Here is a 23834-nt window from a genome sequence, read left to right as displayed (position 1 = left end):
GCATCCGGGGCGACTCGGATCGAGCGATCTTGCGGCGCCAGGCCTTCCACACCACTTGGCGCAGCGGCCCTTTCTATACCTCCTCTCAGTTATTTGTACTTTTATTTGTACTTTTTTTGCACCTAGGGAGAGTCTCCCTAGCTACCTTGATTGGATCTCTGCTCTGCCTTCTTATGAGCAGGAGAGGGTTTTGTAGCCCAGTGGACGTTTTTTTGTAACTAATGAAAGGATCTTTTCTCGGAAAAAAAAAAGAAGAAGATTCCTACACTATGGTTCAATCTTCCAAGAGATGGATAGAGGGGTCACAAGAGGGAGATTCTCCAACCATTTCTTCCCAAGAAAGCATCCATCCAGCTATGCAAGGATTCAACAAAACACAAGTAAGAGTAAGGAGAAGAGGGCAGAGAGCTCACATGTATTCTATGGCAAGGGGAATGATTGTGTATTGCTTAATGTCAAAACACCATGTCTAGGCTTAAGGAAGTATATCCACGAAGTCATAGACTTACCCATTTGGCATTAAGCATAGTGTAAGGCTGCTTCATATATTCTAGCGTCGGCTTACAAAAGATAGGTTCCCGGTACAAAAGAGTAAGATGGCAAAGCGCCTCACAAGAGTAGGATAGGTGAGGCCATGCTGATCGGAACAGTAAACATACCCCCTTTCCTAAAGGTGATTGCATCCTCGCATCACCAAGATCGGATTGTAAAGATGCTGAATGGGATGTTCAGAATAGCGGGCGGTCTCTCTTGCTCAGGTGGCTTCAGGATGGAGAGCTTTTCGGTGTAAGAAAACACAATAGCGGAAGTAGGATCGTCATGATACAAAGTACTGAATTGCAGAAAGAAGTGGAGAGTAAACAATATTACTACTTGCAAATTTTGATTACAAATTGATGGCCGTTTGCCCACCTGTGTGCTCCATTTAAGGAGCTTTGATGGTGATTTAGACCGACTTTGGACGGAGGATGTCTTGCTTACAAGAGTGCTTGAACACAATGAACTAGAAGAATATAAAGGCTGTCCAACTTGTCTATATATAGTGCCCAGGGTCGGCATGGACGTAAGTTCTCGGCCATGTTAGCCAACGCAGGGCTGTGTCTAAAATGACCAACCGACCATATCTTCGAACTGGGATCATATTAGACTACAACATAGTCACGTAGGAATGTACCACAGCTCCCATGGCCATTTGAGATTGTCTGAACCCTCAAACACGTCCCACAACCCGCGAATGGTGTGTCCTTAGTTTGTTCATACTTATAAATAATGAAAGCCTCCCTCCCCCTCCCGCAAGTTTCTCTCTCTCTCTCTCTCTCTCTCTCTCTCTCTCTCTCTCTCTCTCTCTCTCTCTCGCTGCTCTCTAATCGCCGCCCTCTCCTCTGTTTGCTACTGTCGCCGCCGCCTTCTCCCTGGGCCGCCCCTGCTCACTGCCGCCTTCTCCCCGCTGCTCTGTGTTCGCTAATGTCGTTGTTGGCTGCTCCTCTCTCTTGACATCCCTCGCCTCTGCCCTTGCCGCCCGCAACTGTTCGCTGCCCGCTTTTCATTGCACTGTTCGCTGCTTGCTTCACTTCGTTGTTCCCTGTTCGCTTCGCGCCTCTGTGCGTAGCCGCCCTCTCTGTTCGGCACTGGCGGCCAGTACTGCTGGCAATATGCTGGCCCGCCTCCCTCTCCGTTAGGGTCTGGGCCCCCGTTTCCCCACCCACCCTTGCTCAGGCCCCCAAGGCAGCAACATAACTCTCTCTCTTTCCTCAATCTCGAGGAATGGCCCCGAGTCTCCAAGAGAAACTCGAGGCCCTCGAGACGGCAATGAAGGCACTAATCAAGGAGAATAAGAAGACATCCGATGTGTTGTGTTCTCTTGTTCAAGGCCTGTGACCCGTGCTTCGAGGGCCATGATGTGCCGGTGTAGTTTGTTCTCCACCTCATTGACTCAAGGAGGAGGTGAGTGTATTGAAAGTGCAACTGGTAGCCGTCAAGAACACCGAGAAGGAAGAAGGGGAGATCAATGAGAACACTCTCACGGCCATCAAAGAAGAGATCTCCAAGGAGATTACAAAGGACATGGAGGGAAAACTCGAAGCCAAGCAGTCAGGATGGGTTGAGGTGGTGAAGAAGAACATCCGCAAAGAGAGGGAGGAGACTCAAAGGGAAGAACATCAAATCATTCACACCACCGTTGAGGAGGAGAAGATGAGGCATGCCCGCCACCTCAACATTTGAGTCACAGGTATAGCCGAGACACCCAACTCCACTCCCGAGAAAGATGGACAGCTTCTATGCATGAAGCTCGGCTACAAGGCTGCAGGGAAGAGGACCCTATCCCCTTCACCAACGCATGGAGAGCCGGGAAAGACTCAACACGCAAGCAAGCCCTCATCCTACAGTTTGCAGGAGAGACGGAGAGAGAGACGGAGAGGGTCACCTTCATGAGGAAGAGGGTCATACTACGAGGCTTAGAGGGAGCTCCTATTCTCTTGGATGATGATCTCACGAGGATGCAGCTAGAGCATAGGAGAGCTTGCATGCCACGAGTCTTACACGCGAGGAGAGAAGGCAAGAAGGCCTTCTATCGAGATGGTCGGGTCATCATTGATGGCCGGCCCATGGATTAGCGGTTTGGGGCCTATGGGACACAAACCAAGCCATTGACAGAGATACACACGGCAGTATGGAACTGTAATGGTTCACTATAGGTGCAGCCTGGACGACTGGAGCATGTTATGGTGGGGAGAGACATCATACTTCTGACAGAGACACATCAGAGCCCAGAGAGAGGGCTACCTCGAGTAGAGGGATTCCAGTGGGAGTCAGCATACAGGAGGACCACACACCAGGGTACTTCGAGAGGGTCGGGGGGAGTAGCAGTTCTATTCAGACGGGAGCTATAGGGGAGACTGAGAGTGGTAGCACAGGATCCAGAGGCCAGATACATGTGGATCAGCTTACAGCTCTCACAGGACAGGGTTATGTACATAGCCCTATGTTACTTTCCTCCATCAGGATCCTCCTATGTCATTACAGAGGACATGCCACAGGAGGAGACAAGAGCCTCGCCATACACTTGTCTGTCAGAGGAGATTATGCATTATTCTACACTAGGGGAAGTATTTCTTACGGGTGACTTCAATGCCCACACACAGAGCAGACAGTGTGAGGTGTATGACTATGATGACATGGAGATCCTCCACCCTGTGGATCCAGAGGAGATAGGGGCTAGTCGGGCCTCAGAGGACACTGGACCAGACAGAGGACATTATGGGGACCACTTACTAGAGTTGGGAGCCAGGCATCGTCTCGTTATTTATAACGGGATCCTATAGTGGCCGGGATCAGGAGGGCTGACATGCTTCCCACATGGGGGTCATACACAGACCGTAGGCACAGTGGTGGACTACACTATGGGATCTTTGGAGGCATCACAGCTTGTCACCTCATTCTCCATCCCACCTCGTCCTATTGGGGCAGATCATACATACTTGGCATTTTCACTAGCCGGATCACCAGTATCACCAGCCCCCCACATACCGACGCCACACACTACCATCTACTTCACACATGACATGGCAGACATATACACTGGCAGAGTAGAGGATGGGCTCCTACTCATGGATCCCTTGGCACCTATGGATACCATTACAGCCCAGCTGGCATCACTCCTACACACGGCTGCATTACAGAGCTTCCCACATCGTGTCCACTCAGGAGAGCCTGCGAGATCTGGGACTATGCCCCAGAACAGATGGTATGATGACGAGTGCAGAGCCCTATTCTCACGGCTCCGCATACAGAGAGCCTTGGGAGCCATCACAGAGCATGAGTCGAGGAGAGAGATGAGGAGACTTACTCGCCGCAAAAGGCGGGCCTTCGCAGAGATACAGGAGCTAGAGATCTTTCATTTCTTCATGAGTAGAGATAGCCCTATCTCATGGCGGCACTTCAGAGAGCCCCGGACACCGACACCCATTGCAGACCCACAGACATGGCGCACATATGGGGAGGGCCTATACCACGCCCCACAGTAGCCACCTATACCTCAGCCAGAGGAGCCTCGACCTACCACAGCTAGCTTCTTTACCCACTCGATGGTAAAGGAAGCTATCCGCCGCCTACAGCATGGACGGGCTGCCGACCATATGGGCCTACAGCGTGAGCATCTCATATATGCAGTAGATTCTTTGGCTCCTTTTCTTGCACACCTGTTTAACAGGGCACTAGCAGAGGGTTTGCCTGCGGAGTGGACGATGCACACCATTGTGCCGATCCACAAAACAGGGGATATGCTCGATCCGAGCAACTACATGACGGTTATGGTTGGCCACGTGTTGGCCAAACTCTATGGTGCAGTGTTGGAGCAAGAGCTTAGCCAAGCAGGTTTACGCTCATTAGGGCAGACAGGCTTCAGGAGAGCTTTCTCTACCACTGACCATGTATTCACTCTGAGATGTATGATTGATCAGGCCAGAGTGAGGAAGAGAAAGCTCTATTGCTGCTTTGTGGATTTCCGCAAGGCATTTGACACAGTACCACGAGAGAGGCTCTTTCAGCGCATGCAAGTCTCTTGGCATACCAGCAGATATGACATGGGGCATCTATGCATTATATGAGAACGTTTTTGGGCGAGTCAGATGCCTAGGAGGTATGTCCGAGACTATTGCTAGCACCATTGGTGTGAAGCAAGGATGCCCACTTTCCCCCACGCTATTTGGGTTATACATTGATGAGATGGCTGACTTCATTACACGGGGAGGCAGAGATGGAGTTGATCTAGCAGGTACCTCAGTACATATTATGCTTTATGCTGATGATATTGTATTAGTGTCTGAGTCTCCAGGAGGTCTACAGCAGCATCTACATGCATTCGATGGTTTCTGCACACAGAGGGGTCTTATTGTGAACCTTGGGAAAACCAAGGTTGTGGTCTTTCATACATCGAGACAGGGCAGGAGTCAGCTAACATTCACTCTCGCAGGACGCTAGGTGGAGGTGGTGACATCATACGTGTACCTAGGGGTTACCTTCTCTGCAGCAGCCACGCGCTTTACCATGGGTTCAGCAGCCAGAGCCAGATTGACACGGGGATATGCAGCATTGGCTATGCTAGAGAGACAGTGCTTCCAGGCGCATTTTCAAGAGCCCCAGACAAAAGGGTGGCTATTTGACACATTAGTCACACCGGCACTAATGTATGGAGCAGCGGTATGGGCGCCAGGACTTGCTACCCATTGGTGGACACAGATAGAGAGAACATAGGCCCTCATGATGGCACGCATGATACGTAGCAAACCGTCAGTACCTCATGACATTATCCGAGCAGAGTTTGTTGCGCTTCCTATGATGGTAGAGGTCATATTCCAGAATATATGCCTGCTAGACAGATTCAGAGAGATGCCACAGGACAGATTGTCATACAGAGCTTTTGAGGCATCGAGACAGCTGGCTGAGGCAGGAGACAAAGGATCATGGTATGCACAGGTCACACATTGGTTCTCACAGCATGGCCTAGACATGGATCATCTACCACCATTCCAGTATGACAGGGATGCACCACATATCCGTCTCTCTCATAGTGAGAGGAACAGAGTATCGAGACAGGACCTATGGCAGCTCTATACACGAGAGACATGGATATCACCTACACAGCCTCTTCCACTGAAGATGCTATACTACAGAGATCACTTCATGAGTACACTGATGATGTATTTATAGAGAGGCCTAGATACATGGAGGGCTTTTTACCACACGGCTCCCGAGTAGCTATTGGTGAGCTTAGAGTCTCATCACATTGATTGGAGATCGAGACTGGCAGAGCAGCACGGATCCCCCGAGAGGAGAGGGTATGCAGATTGGTAGAGAGGAGGTGGAGAGTGAGGAGAATCCAGAGAGCAGAGACACTTAGAGCCTTAAGAGACAGAGGACACTTGGCTTTCGGACACCACGCCTATACCAGAGAGAGATGACAGAGATTAGAGCTTAGTTTCACAGAGAGGGTGCGGAGCGACTGGCTCGCTTCAGAGCAGACCCAGGCATGTTCTTCAGGGAGCTGTGGACACCCCCTTCATTGTTGGGGTAAAGGCGTTATGCCCACCCTTATAGTGTGTACAAGCCCATAAGTTATAGTACATAGTACACTTAGTACTTTTAATGTACTAAGTGCACTATGTGTACTAGTGCAATATACATGTGTGATAGGGGAGTCACACACTCACTTGATGAGTTGACTTATCCCCACAACTCTCTCTCTCTCTTTCTCTCCCTTGTTTCTCTGTGTGTGTCTCCCACAAGTGAAACCCTAACTGTTTCTCCCCATCAACTGGTATCAGAGCCATTAGTGATCCCTCCCTTCCTCTTCTCCTTGTTGGTAGCAAGGAGTCAGGCGCAGCAAGGCAGCGCAACAGGCACACATGAGCGAAGGTAGCTAAGGAGTCAGGCGCAGCAAGGCAGCGCAACAGGCATAGTGATCCCCAGTAGGCGTGGGCTGGCTCAGCTGCTGCCCAGCAGCTAGGCATAGGCAGCCATTTCTACGTGTAGCATAAGCCACAAGGCTGCGAAGTGCAAGCGAAGGCGACGTCAACAAGTGGTGCTAGGCGAAGCTAGGCGAAGGCAAGGCGTGTAGCGCTGGGCGTAGAAGGCGCTAGGCGAAACTGAAGCGCCCGGCGTTGAGCGAAGGCTGCTGGGCATATGGAGTCGGCCGGCCACCTAGGCGAGTAGCGCTAGGCGAATACGTCAGGCGAACGTGAAGCGAAGGCTATCACGTCATCTGCAGTTCAGCACTACTAGGCGAAGGCAGGCGTTGGCGCTCAGCAGCGAGTGAACCAGGCGAAGCGGGTGGCCCTTCAGCGTGAGCAGCGAGCGAATACACAGGCGACACATCAACTAGTAGTTCGCCTCTTCGAGTTCCTTCAGTCACGTCTGCAAGCGCTCCTGGCTCCACAAAACGATGGTAGTCCCCGGGAAGGGCAAACGCAGGCCTTGAAGAGGTGAAGAGGCTGATACATTCATTACTCAATTCCAAAGCATCCAATGCCCATCAAATTTCTGCAGAGCAGCACCAAATTCATCACCCCCCTTTCCTGCAAAACAGAAAATCAGAAATCAAGGTATTTGCCTCAATTTTTTTTTGGGATTTGCAATTGAGCAAGTACAATCAACAATTGAGCAGGTACAGGTGCCCAATTGCTCAATTTTTGAGCAAAATTGGCAAAATTGGGTGACATTGGTCACAATCAGGATAAATTTGCAGGAAATTGGTCAAATCAGGATCAATTTGCAGGAAATTGGATGTCGAAATTTGGGGCTTTTGATGTAATTGTGCAATTAAGCACTCATACATGCTGTATGATGTGAAAAATCGCACATTTGGGCAAAATTGTAGCAAATTGTAGTGCAAATCAAAGGGCTTTTGTGCCGATTTGGTTGATTTGCATGCAGGCGATCGCATTTGATGCTGTGGATAATGTGCTGATGCCTTACAAGCACTCAATGTGCCTGTGAATCAAGGGGCTTTCATGTATTTGATGTATATGTGGCCAGGGGGAAGCATCGTGAACACTTTGGATGCCTTCATGTGCTTCAATGTACCATGTATGATCAGAAATTGATCTTAATTCAAGGGGCTTTTCAAGTTTGTATGCTTGTTGAGCTTGGCAAAGCAGCAGGCAAGACATTTATGCCTTGAATCCTCAAAAATCAGCTTGCAGTCAAGGGGCTTTTGCCCAATTTCTGTTCGGAACTGTTGTATGCAGTGTTCGGGACTGGAAAAGTCTGATTTTCACTCATTTGGACAGCCAAGATAGCATTTATTGCTACTGTACCTGCTGGTACAGATTTGGTACAGTTTTGTACAAGTTTTGGCATGGCTGTACACTGTTTTGAGTGACCAAAAGGTTCAATTTCAGCTGCTGTACTTGCCGGTACAGGTTTGGTACATCATTGGTGAGCACTTGGTACTACTGTACAGTACTTTGGAAGGGCAAAAGAGCACATTTGAGGTGCTGTCCAAAATCTGCAGCAACCAGATTTTGGTGTTTTCATCACATAAAGTGGGAGAAAAGTTGCATTCTTGCTTCATTTACAGGTTGCATTTTGCTATGGCAACCACAGGTGAGAGCTCTTCATTGCTTCACATCAAGAAGCTTGAAGGCTCGCATAATTATGATATTTGGCAAACCCAGTGCTACAATGTGTTGCTCCAGAAAAAGCAGCACAAGCCTATCAAAGAAAGGGGTGTAATGCCCGCTTCTCTTACTGCTGAAGAGTGGGAAGATATGGATGAGCTGGCAAGATCTACTATCATGTTGTCTGTGTCAGACTCGTTACTTTTCAGCATTCGTGAAGAGAAGACAGCTTGGGGAATGTGGCAGAGATTGCAGGACTTGTATGCCCAACAAAGTGCCTCAAGCAAAGTGTATTGGTTGAAGAAACTCATAGGTCTTCAGATGAAGGAAGGGGCTTCTATGACAGCCCATCTAAATGAGTTTAATGGTATTGTCAGCCAGGTCATTAATCAAAAGTTGGCAATGGACGATGAGTTCAAAGCCACTTTTCTGTTATGCACTTTGCCAGAGAGTTGGGACACATTCAGGACAGCCACTAGCAATTCGAATGCTATGCTGTCATATGCAGATGTTGAGGGTGCTCTTCTTCAAGAAGAGATGAACAGGAAAAACAACTCTGTTGGAAAGTCCAATGCAATGAATGCACGTGGGAGATCCCAGCAAAGGGGGAAAAGCCAAGAAAGAGGAAGGAGCAAGTCTCGCTCCAAAAAGGATTTGGAATGCCATTATTGTGGCAAGAAGGGACACATTAAAAAGCAATGCTACAAATGGAAAAATGATCAAAAAGAAAAGGGAAAAGGCAAAGACAAAGAGAAAGATGAAGCCAAAGATGTAAAGCCAAAGGGCAAAAGTGGAGTCAAGATTGAAGAAATCAATGTGTCACATGCAGGTGGCAGTGAGGATGAGGTCCTCTTTACGTCTTCACTTGATGCCCATTCACTTCTTACAGGTGGTCATGGTATGCACTCACGGATCATTGATTCAGGTGCCTCCTTTCATGTCACAGGTTGCTGAGACTTGTTTGTCAGGTATACTGCTGGCAATGAAGGAGTGGTTTATTTGGGTGATAACCATGCATGCAAGATACTTGGCAGAGGTGATGTGAGGCTTGTATTTTCAGATGGCTCACAGCTTATGCTCCATGATGTCAGGCATGTGCCTGAGATCAAGAAGAATCTGCTTTCTACTGGACAGCTTGATGATGCTGATTATGTTACCACATTTGGTCGTGGAAAGTGGAAGATTAGTAAGGGCTCACTGGTTGTTGCCAGAGGCTCTAAGGTGGACACTCTTTATTTAATGCATGCAGGTGTTTGTCACCATGCTAATGTAAATGCAACCGAGCTGCCGGAAATCTCTATGTGGCATAGCCGGTTGGGACACATGAGTGTCAAGGGAATGGAGCAATTGTCTCGTTTGGGTTACTTGCCTTCTCTAAAGTTTTCAAGTTTTCAGTTTTGTGAGCATTGTATATATGGTAGGCAACTACAGTGCCCCCACAAGAAAGCTCTTGGACAGAAAGATGCTCAGTTAGAGCTTGTGCATACAGATGTATGTGAGATGCCTCAGCTTTCTTTGGGAGGGACAAAATATTTTGTGTCCTTTATTGATGATGCCACACGTAAGGTGTGGGTTTATCCTCTTCGTTTGAAGAGTGATACATTCTCAGTGTTTCAGAAGTTTGTTGCTCTTGTTGAGAATCAAACTGGCAAAACACTGAAAGCTTTGCGTTCCGACAATGGTGGAGAGTACATGTCCAAACAGTTTCAGGACTTTTGTGATGCTAAAGGCATCAAGAGGGAGCTCTCTACTCCTTATGATCCTCCACAAAACGGGACAGCAGAGAGGATGAACAGGACCATTCAGGAGAAGGTCCGTTCTATGTTGTCACATGCTGCATTACCTCATGGTTTTTGGGCTGAAGCTGTATAAGGAGCCTGCAAGGCAACAGGAGCCTGGCAGAGTCATCTTTGATGATGATGGACATCATGGACAACAACAAAGGGCTGTAAATCAGCCATTACAGCAGGAAAACCAGCCCTTAAATGGTGCTGAAAATGGTCCAAATGGACAGCCAGATATGGCAGAAGATATCCCTATGGATATACCACAGTTAGAGGATATACCGGGCATGATTTTTCAGCCTTATGGCATGGAACAGGAGCCACCAATGGGTGATATGCAGGCTGGACAGCAAACCTGCAAATGATGGTCATTGGGTACGGAGGTCCACAAGACCCTCCAGAGCCCCTGACAGGTTTGTTCCAGGGGTTAACTACTTGATGCTCACTGACTGTGGGGAGCCCTCATGTTACAAGGAGGCTTTACAGAGGGCAGACAAAGCTCTATGGGAGCGTGCCATGAAGTCAGAGATGGATTCTCTGCATAAAAATGGAACTTGGAAGTTGGTGCATTTGCCTGCAGGCAAGAAGGTTTTGCCATGCAAGTGGGTTTACAGGCTCAAAGTTGCACCAGATGCAAAGCCAAGATACAAAGCCAGGTTAGTGGCTAAGGGCTTCAAGCAGGAATATGGTGTGGACTTTGAGGAGATCTTCTCTCCAGTGGTCAAAATGACCACACTTAGAGCTGTGTTAGCTTTGGTTGCGCATGATGATCTGGACTTGATTCAGATGGATGTGAAGACTGCTTTTCTTCACGGTGATCTCCATGAGGAGATATATATGCAACAGCCAGAGGGTTATGCAGTGAGTGGAAAGGAGAAGCTTGTATGCAAGCTGAAAAAGAGTCTTTATGGGCTCAAACAGGCACCAAGAGAATGGTATCATAAATTTGATACATTCATGAAATCACAGAAATTCAGGAGAAGTGACATAGATCACTGCTTGTACACCAAGAAGGCTTTGGATGGCAGTCTATTGATCCTCATCTTGTATGTTGATGATATGTTGATTGCCGGGAAATCTCGTAAAGAGATGGATGCCTTGAAGCAGAGGCTGCATGAAACCTTTGATATGAAGGATTTGGGTGATGCAAATCACATCTTGGGTATGCGGATACTTCGGGACAGAAATCAGCATGTGTTGTATTTGTCTCAGAAGGAATACATTGGCAAAGTCTTGTAGAGGTTCAATATGGATGGGGGGAAGAAAGCTAGTACTCCTTTGCCTCCATATGTGAAACTCAGTGCTATGGACAGCCCACAGTCAGATAGAGACAGGGCTGATATGGCCAAGATTCCGTATGCTTCAGCTTGTGGCAGTCTCATGTATGCCATGGTTGCTACTAGGCCGGACATTGCATTTGCAGTGGGAGTGGTTTCTAGATACATGGCCAACCCTGGCAAGAAGCATTGGGAAGCAGTGAAAGGTGTCATGAGATACCTGAAGGGCACACAGGATATGTGCATATGTTTTGGCAAACAGGATGCATTAGTGCATGGTTACACGGATTCGGATTATGCCGGTCATCCAGATAACCGGAAGTCTACTACCGGTTATGTGTTTACATTCACAGGAGGTGCTGTGTCATGGATATCCAGGATGCAGAAGTGCACTGCCTTATCTACTACAGAGGCCGAGTATATTGCAGCCACAGAGGCTTGCAAGGAGGCATTATGGCTATCTCGGTTAGTGGTTGATTTGGGCTATACAGGGGATATTCCATTGTTGCATTGTGACAGTCAGAGTGCCATTCAGTTGGCAAAGAACCCTGCTTTTCATGCAAAGACGAAGCATGTGGATGTGAAGTATCACTTCATCAGAGAGGTGATAGAGAACAAGCAAATTCAGCTTGTTAAGATTCATACGGATGACAACCCGGCTGATCTGTTGACGAAGAGTTTGCCTCCGGAGCGGTTTGCTCATTGCAGACACTTGATGGGCATTGGATGAGGCCATTTTCAGCCTTGATATGGCCTTGTATATTATCATGTACATGCTGATTTTTCTTTTCCTTTACTTAAGGGCACTTTGCCTTTAAGTGGGAGGTTGTTGGGGTAAAGGCGTTATGCCCACCCTTATAGTGTGTACAAGCCCATAAGTTATAGTACATAGTACACTTAGTACTTTTAATGTACTAAGTGCACTATGTGTACTAGTGAAATATACATGTGTGATAGGGGAGTCACACACTCACTTGATGAGTTGACTTATCCCCACAACTCTCTCTCTCTCTCTCTCTCTCCCTTGTTTCTCTGTGTGTGTCTCCCACAAGTGAAACCCTAACTGTTTCTCCCCATCATTCATTGATGTATACCATTCTATACCCCCAGTATGGTACATGATGGAGCTAGCTAGGGTGCATATCATGATTGTATACTCCATGCAAGGTGGAAAGGTACGTAGTGTACGGCACGCTATCAGTACGTACGGAACGTACTTCTGTACGGAACAAATATTAAGGTACGTAAACAGTACGTACCATTTGTAAGCAGTCCTAGAAACCTGAATATTTTGTAGACATAGCAACCAAAATACTTAAAATAAAGACTGAACCTCATTACTTAAAGTTTAAATCAATTATCAGTTACCAAGCCCATTACACAATACCTCATGTCAACAGTCATAGTGATATAAGCAAGAACCATGAAAGTCATAGATGATAAAAGAGAGTACAAATATCATGTCTACAGCACATGTCCTGGTCCACAAGTGCAAAAAGCAAAACAATGAAACACTACAGTTGTCTAGACTCTAGAGCATAGTCACAAGGGACGGGGGACGGTGACGGGGGACGGGGACGGGGACGGGACGGGGGACGGCCATAAGTAGGGAACGGGGACGGGGGAGGAAACGGCACTCAAAAAATACTCTCTCTAAATTTCTGCCGCCGGGGGGATCCAAGGAGGCCCCCCTTGGCGGGGGAGTTCGGGGGCAGCGCCCCCGAAGCTTGAAACGAACTCAAAATCGTCTCTTGTACTGTCTCTCTTACTACTGTCTCCAACAGCCATAAACGGCTAGAAGAGCCAAGGCCCAACAGCCATAAACGGCTAGAAAACAGGCAGGCGCAACGGCCAAAAACGGCAGGAGCAACGGCAGGCGCAAGCGTCTCAAATCTCATCATCAGATGAAGATGATGAGTCTTTTGAAGAGAGCCACACGCCACACATTTTTTACTTTTTTAAATGATTCCGTACGGATCCATACAGTACGGTACCGTACCGTACCGTACGGCTGTACCGTACTGTACGGATCCGTACGTACGTACGGCCCATGAGGGATGTATTAGGGTGATATGAGAGCTCTTTGCTCATGTACTTAGATCAGATTTTATAGTTCTAGATTTTTGTTATCTTTCTTTATTCCTATTTTGTACCCAGAATGATGTACCTCATGGATATGATGTAACCTCTTGGTATCATAGGTCATTTTGGCCTTTTGAAGACGTTAATCCAACTTTCTTTCTTTCTTTCTTTCTCATATCTCAAAAACGATTGTGTAGACTTACTGTCTAACAGTGCCATGATAGCCTTTGGCTGAATTGGCCAAGTAACAACGCTTCGATTCCATATCGTAAGCGATTAAACTCTAGTGTGAACTACAAAAGGCAATTAAGCATATATGAAGTAAGGGAGGGAAAAAGACATAAAATATACAAAGTAAATCAATATCCCTATGCATATCACTTACTCTTGATGATATGCCATTAGGAGGAGCTGAGGTTTGTAGTGGATCCTCCTTGATAAGGACCCACCTTTGCATCAATCCCTATTGCGGTTACCCATAACTCATATGAATCAAGAATAGACCTAATCTTGAACTTCCAAAGATGTAATTTGTACCATCCAAAAGAGTAAACAATATTACTGCTTGCAAACTTTGATTACAAACTCAAGGTTGTCCGCCCACCTATGTGTCCCAGTTAAGGAGCTTTGATGGTGATCTAGACAGACTCCGGATGGAGGATGTCTTGCTTATGAGAGTGCTTGAACACAATGATCGCGATGATGAACAAAGGTTGCCAAACTACTCTATATATAGTGCCCAAGGTCGTCATGGACGTATTTTCTCAGTCACATCGGGCCAACACACGACTTAGTCTAAAATGACCAACTGACCAGATCATCGGACTGAGACTATATTAGACTACAACATAGTCTTGTAGGGACTCAACGCAGCTCCCACAACTATATGAGACTGTTTGGACCCTCAATCAAATGGGCCTTGCAACCCGAGAACAATGTGTCCTTGGTTTGGTGTCTTGCACTCACTAATGCGGTCACATAGCCTGCACAATCATGTATCCTACTTGGGAGAGTGCCAAGTCTACATAATTCCTAACCATGTGGCCACCACCCAGTGTCTAAACTAGGAACTATCAATTGCTCGGGTGCTTGGTTTGCTGTCTTGCACTCACTAATGCGGTCACATAGCCTGCACAATCATGTATCCTACTTGGCAGAGTGCCAAGTCTACATAATTCCTAACCATGTGGCCACATTTGGCCACCACCCAGTGTCTAAACTGGGAACTATCAATTGCCTGGGTGCTCATCACAATGGCTACTCCTCATATAGGGGGCCCCTTACAAAATAGAGCACATTCGTCACCAGTAGTAACAACACGAGGGTAGAGCATTGAGCAAATGCTTTTCCAACATTCGGTGTAAAGGCTTTGAGTGTTCATGGTTGGTATGGTTGAAGAAGAGGGTACCAAAGAGGGCAAGACATTTGGTGTAAAGGCTTTGAGTGTTCATGGTTGGTATGGTTGAAGAAGAGGGTACCAAAGAGGGCAAGTTCTTGAAAGGTTCTTGCCGATTTGAGGGGATCTAGGCGATGGGTCGTACATAGGCCAGTATAATTCTAGCCACCTTTTGGTGTGCTTGGGATTATCGGGCTTCCACTTCACGTATATCGTTTGCATGTATTGGTTCACTAAGCGGATTTTGGCGGTAACAATGGGGCTGTCAAGAGTGTCAAGGAAGTTGCCTTGGGAGATGAGGTCTCATGCATTAGTTAGATATGTTAGCTGCTGCTCATGGACGAGCAAGGACAATTCCGGGTCTTTTCCATCATCCTCCACGGGCTCTTCTCATGGGGCTAGCGGTGGTGCCTCATTGAGGTCGTTCCCTTCATGGAACAATTTGATGTGACTGGAGGCTCATCGATCTCGGTGATGAGGTGGTTAAGGTGAGGAAAAAGCCTGAGAACGACGGGGTGGAATGCGGGTGCAATCGGTTGGCCAATGGAAGAAGAGGCTTGACGGTTGGTTGCGGGGGGGGGGGGGGGTTGGTTGGGGTTTTGGGGTGGGTTGGCAAGAGTGGGCTTAGGTTCTTCACCTGGGCCACGAGGTTAACTTCCTTGACCTTGGCGAGGCTGTCATAAGAGGTACGAGGATCTTGTTGAGTTTGCATTGGGCAGTTCCATGCACTGTGGTACACGGTGACAAGCTGGCTCATCAACATTGCAAGAATCACGTACAGAAGTAGTACCTTTTAGGATAATTTTGTTGAATGCCGTGACCCCTTTGTGAGCCTTGTTTGGGATATGTTAGGCACAAGCTACGTAGGTCAGTCTCCTAGCCTTAGAGTGTCAGATCAGTCCTCTTAACCCACTGTGGAGAATTAATGTAGATGTCAGCCATAGCAGTAGATGCATTAGAAGCATGTAGTTGCACTTCATATAGAAGGGGCCAGTCCTAAGGCCAGCCCCAAGGCAGCCCCCAAGGTGGGCTAGCCTTGCAAGGGGGTAGCCAGCACCCCTAGCCACCCTTTAAGCTCAGCCGACAAGCCTTTTGGAGGCTATTGAGCAGTCGGCCAGGTCTGGTAGCCCACCGACGAGCCTTTAGGCAGTCGACTAGCATTTTATGCTAGTTGTGAGCAGTTGCTGCAGCCGACTAGACATTTTATGTCAGTCGTGGCATTTAATATTGGCCGACATGCAGTATGGGGTAGCCGACTTGCATCAGGTGGACATATAAAGAGGCAAGGCCTGTTTAGTCCCAAAATACGCAGATCATAGATTAACATCAGAAAACAAGCATGTATGCTTAGGCTCTTGCCTGTGCATACTTATAGCCATACTTGTGCTCTCAGCCCAAGGCAAAGAAGCTCAATCTCTTCAGGAGTATTCAGCACACCAACCCTCAGTCTCGGGCCGGTGTATTTCTCTCGAAGATAGCTTCATAGTCGCCTAAAGATTATGTACAGTTCTGCCTAGCGTTTGGTCGATTTGTCCTTGTGTTTGGTGGTCAGTCAGTCAGTTTGTCCGCTCAGTCTTGTGGATAGAGTTCAGCTTGTATATAGTTCTCCCGAAGAAGAAATAAAGCAAATACTCCTACTTGCAGGCAGGGAGAGAAAAAAGGGGGGGGGGGGTGCTTTCAGTGGGTAATTCGGGACTCCAGCTGGTGTCGTCTCTACTACATCTCTTTTAGATTCATGTATGCTGTTTTAAAGGATTGCTAAAGACTCACTAAACTCAGGTTTAAAGAAAGGCTTCGTTGTTTCACACGGTCCTAGCTCACAAGTTTGGCTTGCTTGGAGCTATTTGACTCCTTGTCACCTTTTGTGGCCACTGTCTTGGCCGGGAGGGTGATCTTGTTTAGGTTAGCTTCTCTGTGTTTGGTGTAGGTCTTGTGTGAATCCACGACTTCAACATAGTGAAGTCAATGAAGGTCAATCTCCATACTTAGTAGACTTCCTATGTGGTTTCATCTTTCTTAGCATGGTGCTTGTGGGCAATGTGGAATTTGCTTCTTCCTTTGAGGAATCTTTGCTAGATGAGTCACTAACTACCCTTGGTTCGAAGTCATTAGCTTCCATAAGTAATGCTGTAGCATGAACATGATGTTATCTGCCTCTTGTTTAGTCTTGGAAACCTTGTTCCAAGCTTCTATAGGAGAGATTCCATGGTTGCAAGGAATGGAATCCAATCCTCAGGGTCGTTGGGATTTGGGAGTGGCTCATAGTCCGGGTCCTCATCTTCACTATCCAACAACTTGTTGCAACATTTGTAGATGTTGAACGAAGGGGTCTGAACTGTTATATCACGGTTGCATCGGACTCTTCTATCAGATTCATCTATTGGACTCCTCTGTGAGAATGCCTCGACTCATTGGATGAGTCTTCTGTGTTTTCAAGTCTATTTTCAAGGCGTGGTCACCCTTGCGTACGTAAATGTGATTGGTTTCCCAATCGTGAACCAGCTTTGCGTCTCTCATGTAAGGCCTTCCGAGGATCATAGTTTATGATCCTCTTTTTTGGAAATTCATAACCACGAATGAGTGCTTGACACAATGGTCTTAGTTTTTACATCTTGAAGGACGTCCAATGGTTTAGTTGTATTCTTGTCAACAAACTTTACGAGGAGACTCGTCCCTTGAGTGGTGGGCTTCCCTAGGCTTAGCAGTCCTTGGTGATTATGCTGACACCAACAATACTGTCCAAGATTGCAATGATTGCTTTTTGTTATAACTGGCAGGTTCATTTCACTTGTTCATGGAAACTTTTGGCGGCGGTCCTTTGGTCTTGGGTATGGTAGGAGAGGGCTCAATTTGACATGACTCATCTTCTTCTAGCTCTGTTATATGGGCTCTTATATTCCCATTCTTCTAGTCAGATTAGTTTCTCCAAAGTTGAGAATTTCCATGTAAAAGAGAGCTTATTGGAGCCTGAACCTATGAGGACAAGAAGGTTGTGAGACCTGCGTGCTATTTTGCATGAGCAATATTTGCACTCACTCGGAGGTGGGTTGGGACGTTCAATCGTGCAGGGAATGTGCACTGAGTCTTCCGTAGGACGCGGTGCCTCTCAAGGGGACGAAATGAAGTCGTCGAACACATTGGAGGCAAACTTCGGCCTTCCTCTAAGTCCTTGTCCATTGCATCTTGCAATGTGTGCAGTATGGTTGGTTTGGTTCTGGAGCTAGGGGTGCGAACCTAAATACTGAGTCCAAAGATTGAGTGATTGGGTACAATTATTAGTCTTGAGCAAGTATGTACACAAAGTTCTTAGACTTCCCCTATTTGACATTAAGCACATGGTCAGAGGGCACTTTCCCATCTTATCGACTCAAACAGCAAGCACCTATCTTTTGTGAGACGATGCTGGAACATATAAAGCGGCCTTACCATGCACTTAATGTCAAATAGGAGAAGTCTAATAACTTTTTTTTGTGAAAAAGATATATATCAATCCATACATGTGTATCTAGCCAGCCATCATCTCCCATGACTACAATCCATGCCCCAAAGGGTATGCTTAGGTAGTGTCAATGGTTCATGTTGGATATTTTTAGAGTCTAGTAGTGTGTCCATTGGTGTGAACGCCCCCTTAGGGTGTGAACTGCCCTTATTAAGGTCTAGGTCAAAAGATGAGGTTTGATGCCTATAAAAGCAATGTACATGGTGGAAGTATTATTATAAATCATTTATCATAAGATATCCCGCATGTTAAGGTGCCCCATGCGGGATATCTTAGGATGATATGCAAGCCTTATGCTCTTTGTACATGGATCAGCCCTAGCATCTCATCTTTAGCATTTTAGCTTTGTATTTTCTTTCATTTTAGTACCCATGATGATGTATTTAATGGACATGATTGAATCCTTTTCGTCTCATAGGTCATTTTGGCCTTTTGTAGATGTTAATATAACTTTCTTTCTTTGGTTCTTTATTGTGCTCTCTCTCTCTATACTGTTGTACTCATTGTCACTTTTGTACTCCCCCATATTCATGTATTCATGTATCCATGTACTCATGTACCCCATTTTGACTAGTAGCATTAGCTTCCCACTCTCCCTAGTTGGTGCTTCTGGATGCTCCCTACTGATGTATTGTAGGGCTAGATACTTACCTTCAGTTCTTTCTTTCATTTTCCAGACAGTGTATCAGATGTCACATGGTTGTAACTTTGGTCTCATAGGTCACTTTGGCCTTTTGAAGACGTTAATATAACATTTCATTTCATTTCCCTACTTTGAGCCAGGGGGGGTTCATTGATGTAGGCATTATGTATAGTCAAGCTCTTGTATTAGGCCTGACACGCGAGTTTCAGGTGTTGGCATCATTGTGTTCTTTTGTATCACATGATCTAAGAGCCCAAATCATCATACTGAAGGTCTCTCTCTTAGATGCCACTTCTTCACTCCGAAGGGGGTTTTGTTGGATATTTTCGGGGGTCTAATAGTGTCCATTGGTGTGAATTGTCCTTATGCAGCTTCGGAGCTCTCGTCTGAACCACTTTAAAGGTCATGATGATGATGTCTTTGACAAGTGATTATGCATTGTGCTTCCATGTGCTCTTCGACAGCTTTTGGACCTATGGTTCTATCGGTAGCCTTGGAAGATTCCTTGGTTGCTACCCTCATCTTGGTTTGGAGCCTTGTTATAGCATTAAAGGGGCTGTATGAATAAGTCCTCCTTGCACACTCAACACGTCGAATTGGATGATGATTTTGCCTTTGGGGCAATTGTCACTCTATTGGGACAATGCTTATAAGCATATTCGAATCCACCGTTGTAGCATGTGCCACCGTAAGGGATGACATTGGGGTCAGGCATGTGATTCGGAGTGCTTGAAGCACTCTGGAAACTTGGCGTAGGGGCCTTGTGAGGACGCTCTACAATACGATGTGGGCCTTTGCATTGGGAGCATTGAAGTGGTAGCCTACGTGTCAAATTGTTGAGGTTCTCACTCATTGTTGCACCGTAGCTTCAAACAAGGAGGTATAGTCTATGGTTGGAGCTTGTTTTGCTTGTATGGGTCTTGCTGCTCATAAGACTCATAGCTCTCCTGTTCAGGTTTCTTTGTATCTTGGGACAAGGTTACTGAGTACTCTGGTATTGGTGCGGTTCTTGGGAGAACTGGTTGAGGTGATAATACCGGAGGTGGGTATGACAACTGTGGCGGTTTGTACATGCCTCTTGGTAAGGGGTTCTGCTAGGCAGGTGCTAGAGCCTGTTCTGATTGAGTGGCGGCGGCTAGGGCTGCTAAGGCTAATGGTTGCCTTGGTGCTGGGAGCATCTGTCGTGGTGCCAAATTCTACCTTATCGAGTTTCCTTGGTACCAACAATGAGCTGTATCCTGGTTCTTGTGGCACTGGCAATGAGTATAAAAATGTTGCGGCCTTGGCCTTGGCATCAGAAACTTAGTGCTTATGTGGTTTCAGTGGCAAAATGCACACCAAACCATATTCCATTTGTATTAGACACCCTAAGTTTCCCTACATGGAAGCTACCCAAAGCATCCGGCAAACCAAGGATTCGAGGAACTGTATCCGCTACCTTGAGGAGGAGACTGACAAAGTACAGACTGGACACATGTAGGGGTTACCATCTCAGCCCTTGAACGATGTTCTTAGTTTCCTTTCTAACCCCATTTGCCATGACAGAGTGAGCTTGCAGCCCTAGCAGAGGCACACATGGGTGGAGCCCACTAGTGTTTCCCTAGATGCAATAACACATATGCTTCATTACATTGACCTACTCAGTTCACCTTATATTTCTTTGTTGTTCTAGCTCTTGGAGTTGCTCTACATATCTCCTATTACATGTTGTATACACATGGTACTGTCTTGGTCACATAGGCCATTTTTGCCCTCCACAGACATCATTGGGGTGCCCTGTTCAGACAGTGCTCAGGGGGTCGCAGCAAGCAGGATGCTCCTTAGACCTCCATTACAGACTTCTGTAGTTTGCCTGCGCCTGCGAAAGAGGAGGTTACTCAGGCCGCACATAGACAGAGGGATTATACAGGCCATCGCCGTACTAGAGTGCATGATCTTGTAGCCCCAGGGACCCGTGGAGTCTCTAGAGACTCGAGAGAGAGCCTGATCCCTTCTGAGAGCCAGATGTCCCGCCCCCAGAGATCTGGACCTTCCACGCATCAGTTGCAGATCCAGGACATACTCTGGAGACATGGACCACATGAGGTGGACTTCATCACAGCCTTGTGCTCTGTAATTGAGGAGGATAGTACTATTATTGGATGAGGATATCACATGCCTCGTTGGGTTGATCACATTGTACATGCAGGACTCATGTAGTACGGGTGTCATGTTCTTTCGGTAGCTAGTTTTCTTTCTTTTATGTTTTGTTGGCACACAGTTACCCACAGATCACATGTATTGCTTTCGGTCTCATAGATCCTTTGGGTCTTTCGTAGACATAAAGGAAAATTCTCTGTCTCTCTCTCTCTCTCTCTCTCTTCTGAGAGCTAGATGCCCCAGATCTCAGAGGCCTCATCCCTCCACCTTGTTTGCTTGCCAATGTGCATGTGATAGATACAGTGTCGATTTTTATTTAAGTCTCAAAGACCCTTCTAGTCTTTTGTAGGACATCAACACAATTTTCCTTTCTTCTTTCTTTCTTTCTTTTGGAATGAGACATGATAAAAGATCTTGAAGGTAGTGACCACAGATTATGTATCTGGTGTGGAAATGTTGCTTTCACAAGCATGTTCTTTTTGAAATCCTTGTTGCGTAATATGTTAAAAGGAGTGATCTTTTTACTAATCTACACACTTGATTAATGGGCTTATGCAGGAAGAGATTGTGGATGAGACAGATGAGTATGTCGATGTTCACAAGAGGTATGTGTCTAGTATTAGGAGAATTTCCTTTAGAGTGAAGTTTCATGTCTTCAATGATAGGAAAACTCAAATGGGAAATGTTCATCTGTTGCAAACGTGTTTGCTCTTATTCGGTCAATTGGGTAGCTAATTTATTTCTCCGTAGTCGGTTAGCCAACCATGCCATGCAGCCTTTTGTAAGCTACCATTATAAACCTTAGATTAACCTTGGTTGTCTTTCTTGAAAATGTTGTCTTGCTCTGGTATTTGTACAGGCTAAAATGATCACTCCCTTGTTGGTCAGGCTGCTGCCTGCAGTTGCTTACCAATCCAGTTCCCGCTTGACGTGTAGTTGGAATCATATTCTCTAGAAATAGATTCACATTGAGGAAACTAGAACGCAATACCATGAGTCACACCAAAGGCAACCCAAAAAAGACTCTTGAAACCCCAGCACTAAAAAACTGCACAGTTTAGCCTACGTTGCCAAACCTCATGTGCCTGTCTGCAGTCACTAGCTGACTTAGTGCTCTTAGGTTCCAAAAACCTTCAAACTCGTGTCACAAGACTAGACACATTCGGGTTCGTGTCGTTAATCTTATCACTAGAGAATCAAAGTTAATCAATTTGTTCATGAAGCATCAACATCCTTCCAAATTAATCAACGTGCTCTTGAAGAAATAACGTTGTGTAAGCCCAGTGGGGCGTGCAGTGATAGACTCAACCACGTGTCCAGGAGATAAAAATATAAAGAGAGAGTATAAAGAGAGAGAGGGGAGAGAGAAAAGGGAATGGGGATCTTGCACAGTACACCACATTGAGCGGGGAACAGGCCCCGCCCCCTTTCAGGAATTTATTCAGGAACAATCCATGGGCACGCTGGCTAGGATCAATACAATCAATGAATACAAAACAAACAAATATGCTGATGCAGGATATCCAAGTCGATGTCGATGTCGACGCACAAGATCTCTGCTGCCGAGCACACCACGAGGATGACCCACAAGTATCTCTCACCGGGCTAGTACCAGATCCAATATCCAAATCCAATGGATCCCAAGTCCAATGAATCCAAATCCAAGTCCAAGTCCAAATGGATCCCAAGTCCAATGAATCCAAATCCAAGTCCAAGTTCAAATCCCAGTCCAAAATCCAAGCTCCATGTCTAAGCTTTGTGTTCCATGTTCATGTCCAAGCTTCATGCCCAAGTTGTATGTCCAAGTTCTTCATGTCTATGCTCATGTTCAAGCTTCCATGTCCAAACTTCATGTTCCATGTCCAAGCTCTATGCCCAAGTTCCATGTCCAAGCTCTAAATGCACTCGCTCATCCCATGAATAATCTCCACAATTCCTATAGCCTTGTCGATGATGAAAACCCTAGAGGAGCTCTTCTTGGCAAGAAAACTGATTTAAAACCTGTTTTAATGGTTTAAGGGAGATAAAAACCTCCAAAAAGCAGTTTTTAGGATTTTTTGAGTAGTTTTAGGGTTTTTGAAATTTTATGTCCATAGAGTCCGTATAGCTGTATGGATCCATGCAATCGCACGGAAAGATGGTGACGTGGCACTACAGTTGTTGGAGGCGCTCTGAAATTAGCAGGTAGCGATGAAAAACTTCATGATTTGGTTCATAGATGATGATGAAGAAGATAATCTCCACGCTTGAACGAAGATGGCAATGCGATGAAGAGGTTCTTCTTCCACTTGATGCTCAAGAGGCTCTCATGCTTCTTTTATACTTGGGGAAGCCTTGCTTTTTGTGAAACCGATCCCGTCAAGTGGGAAAGACTCCGTTGGACACCCACACACTTAATAGCACAACTTTAAAACCACAAATTTGAAATGGACAACTTAAAACAACTTGAACTTTAAATGAACAGAAATGGAAAGATGGACACCAGCACTGGGGCCGGAACGGGCCGACCCCCCCCTCAATATATGATATATTTATTGGGAGTATTTTAATGAATACAATGCTCCATGGGTTCTGAGAACCAGATAATGTCCATGTACATATGAAAACAGTACCAAACAAATAGGCTCGAATTTCGATGTAGAAAACTCGAAGCAGAACGACCACTAGTGTGGTCCAATCTCTACGGTCCTGTGCTTTCACTAGACTCCGCGGAGAGCGCCTCACTGGTGTTCCGAGACCACGCACAAACAGGCGCTCTCGTACTAACGCCTGGCTCTCCCGATCTCAGCACCTTTGGACCGAGGTTCGCCAATACAGCTTGGACAACCCGGCACCGAACGGGTGTGGCCGTAGAGGGATGAATCCCTTACCAGATTTAAACATTAAATGCTTTACTC

At 46.4% G+C, this 23834-nt stretch overlaps 1 protein-coding gene across 3 annotated transcripts in view; it reads left to right on the top strand.

The window, feature by feature from the left end:
* The window catches only part of LOC147633124 (DUF21 domain-containing protein At4g14240-like), a 164159-nt gene that overhangs the window by 86791 nt on the left and 53534 nt on the right, over positions 1–23834 (top strand). For all 3 annotated transcript variants that reach the window (XM_086806134.1, XM_086806136.1, XM_086806135.1), the window contains one exon: positions 21496–21542. In XM_086806134.1, the coding sequence (XP_086662260.1) occupies positions 21496–21542 (47 nt within the window). The remainder of the gene's footprint in view (positions 1–21495; positions 21543–23834) is intronic.

This window comes from Cibotium barometz, chromosome 12 (assembly GCF_041138505.1).
Source record: "Cibotium barometz isolate CiBa-2024 chromosome 12, ASM4113850v1, whole genome shotgun sequence".
Lineage (NCBI taxonomy): Eukaryota > Viridiplantae > Streptophyta > Polypodiopsida > Cyatheales > Cibotiaceae > Cibotium > Cibotium barometz.
Note: the sequence above shows the minus strand (reverse complement) of the source record. Positions and strands in the feature narration are given on the sequence as shown.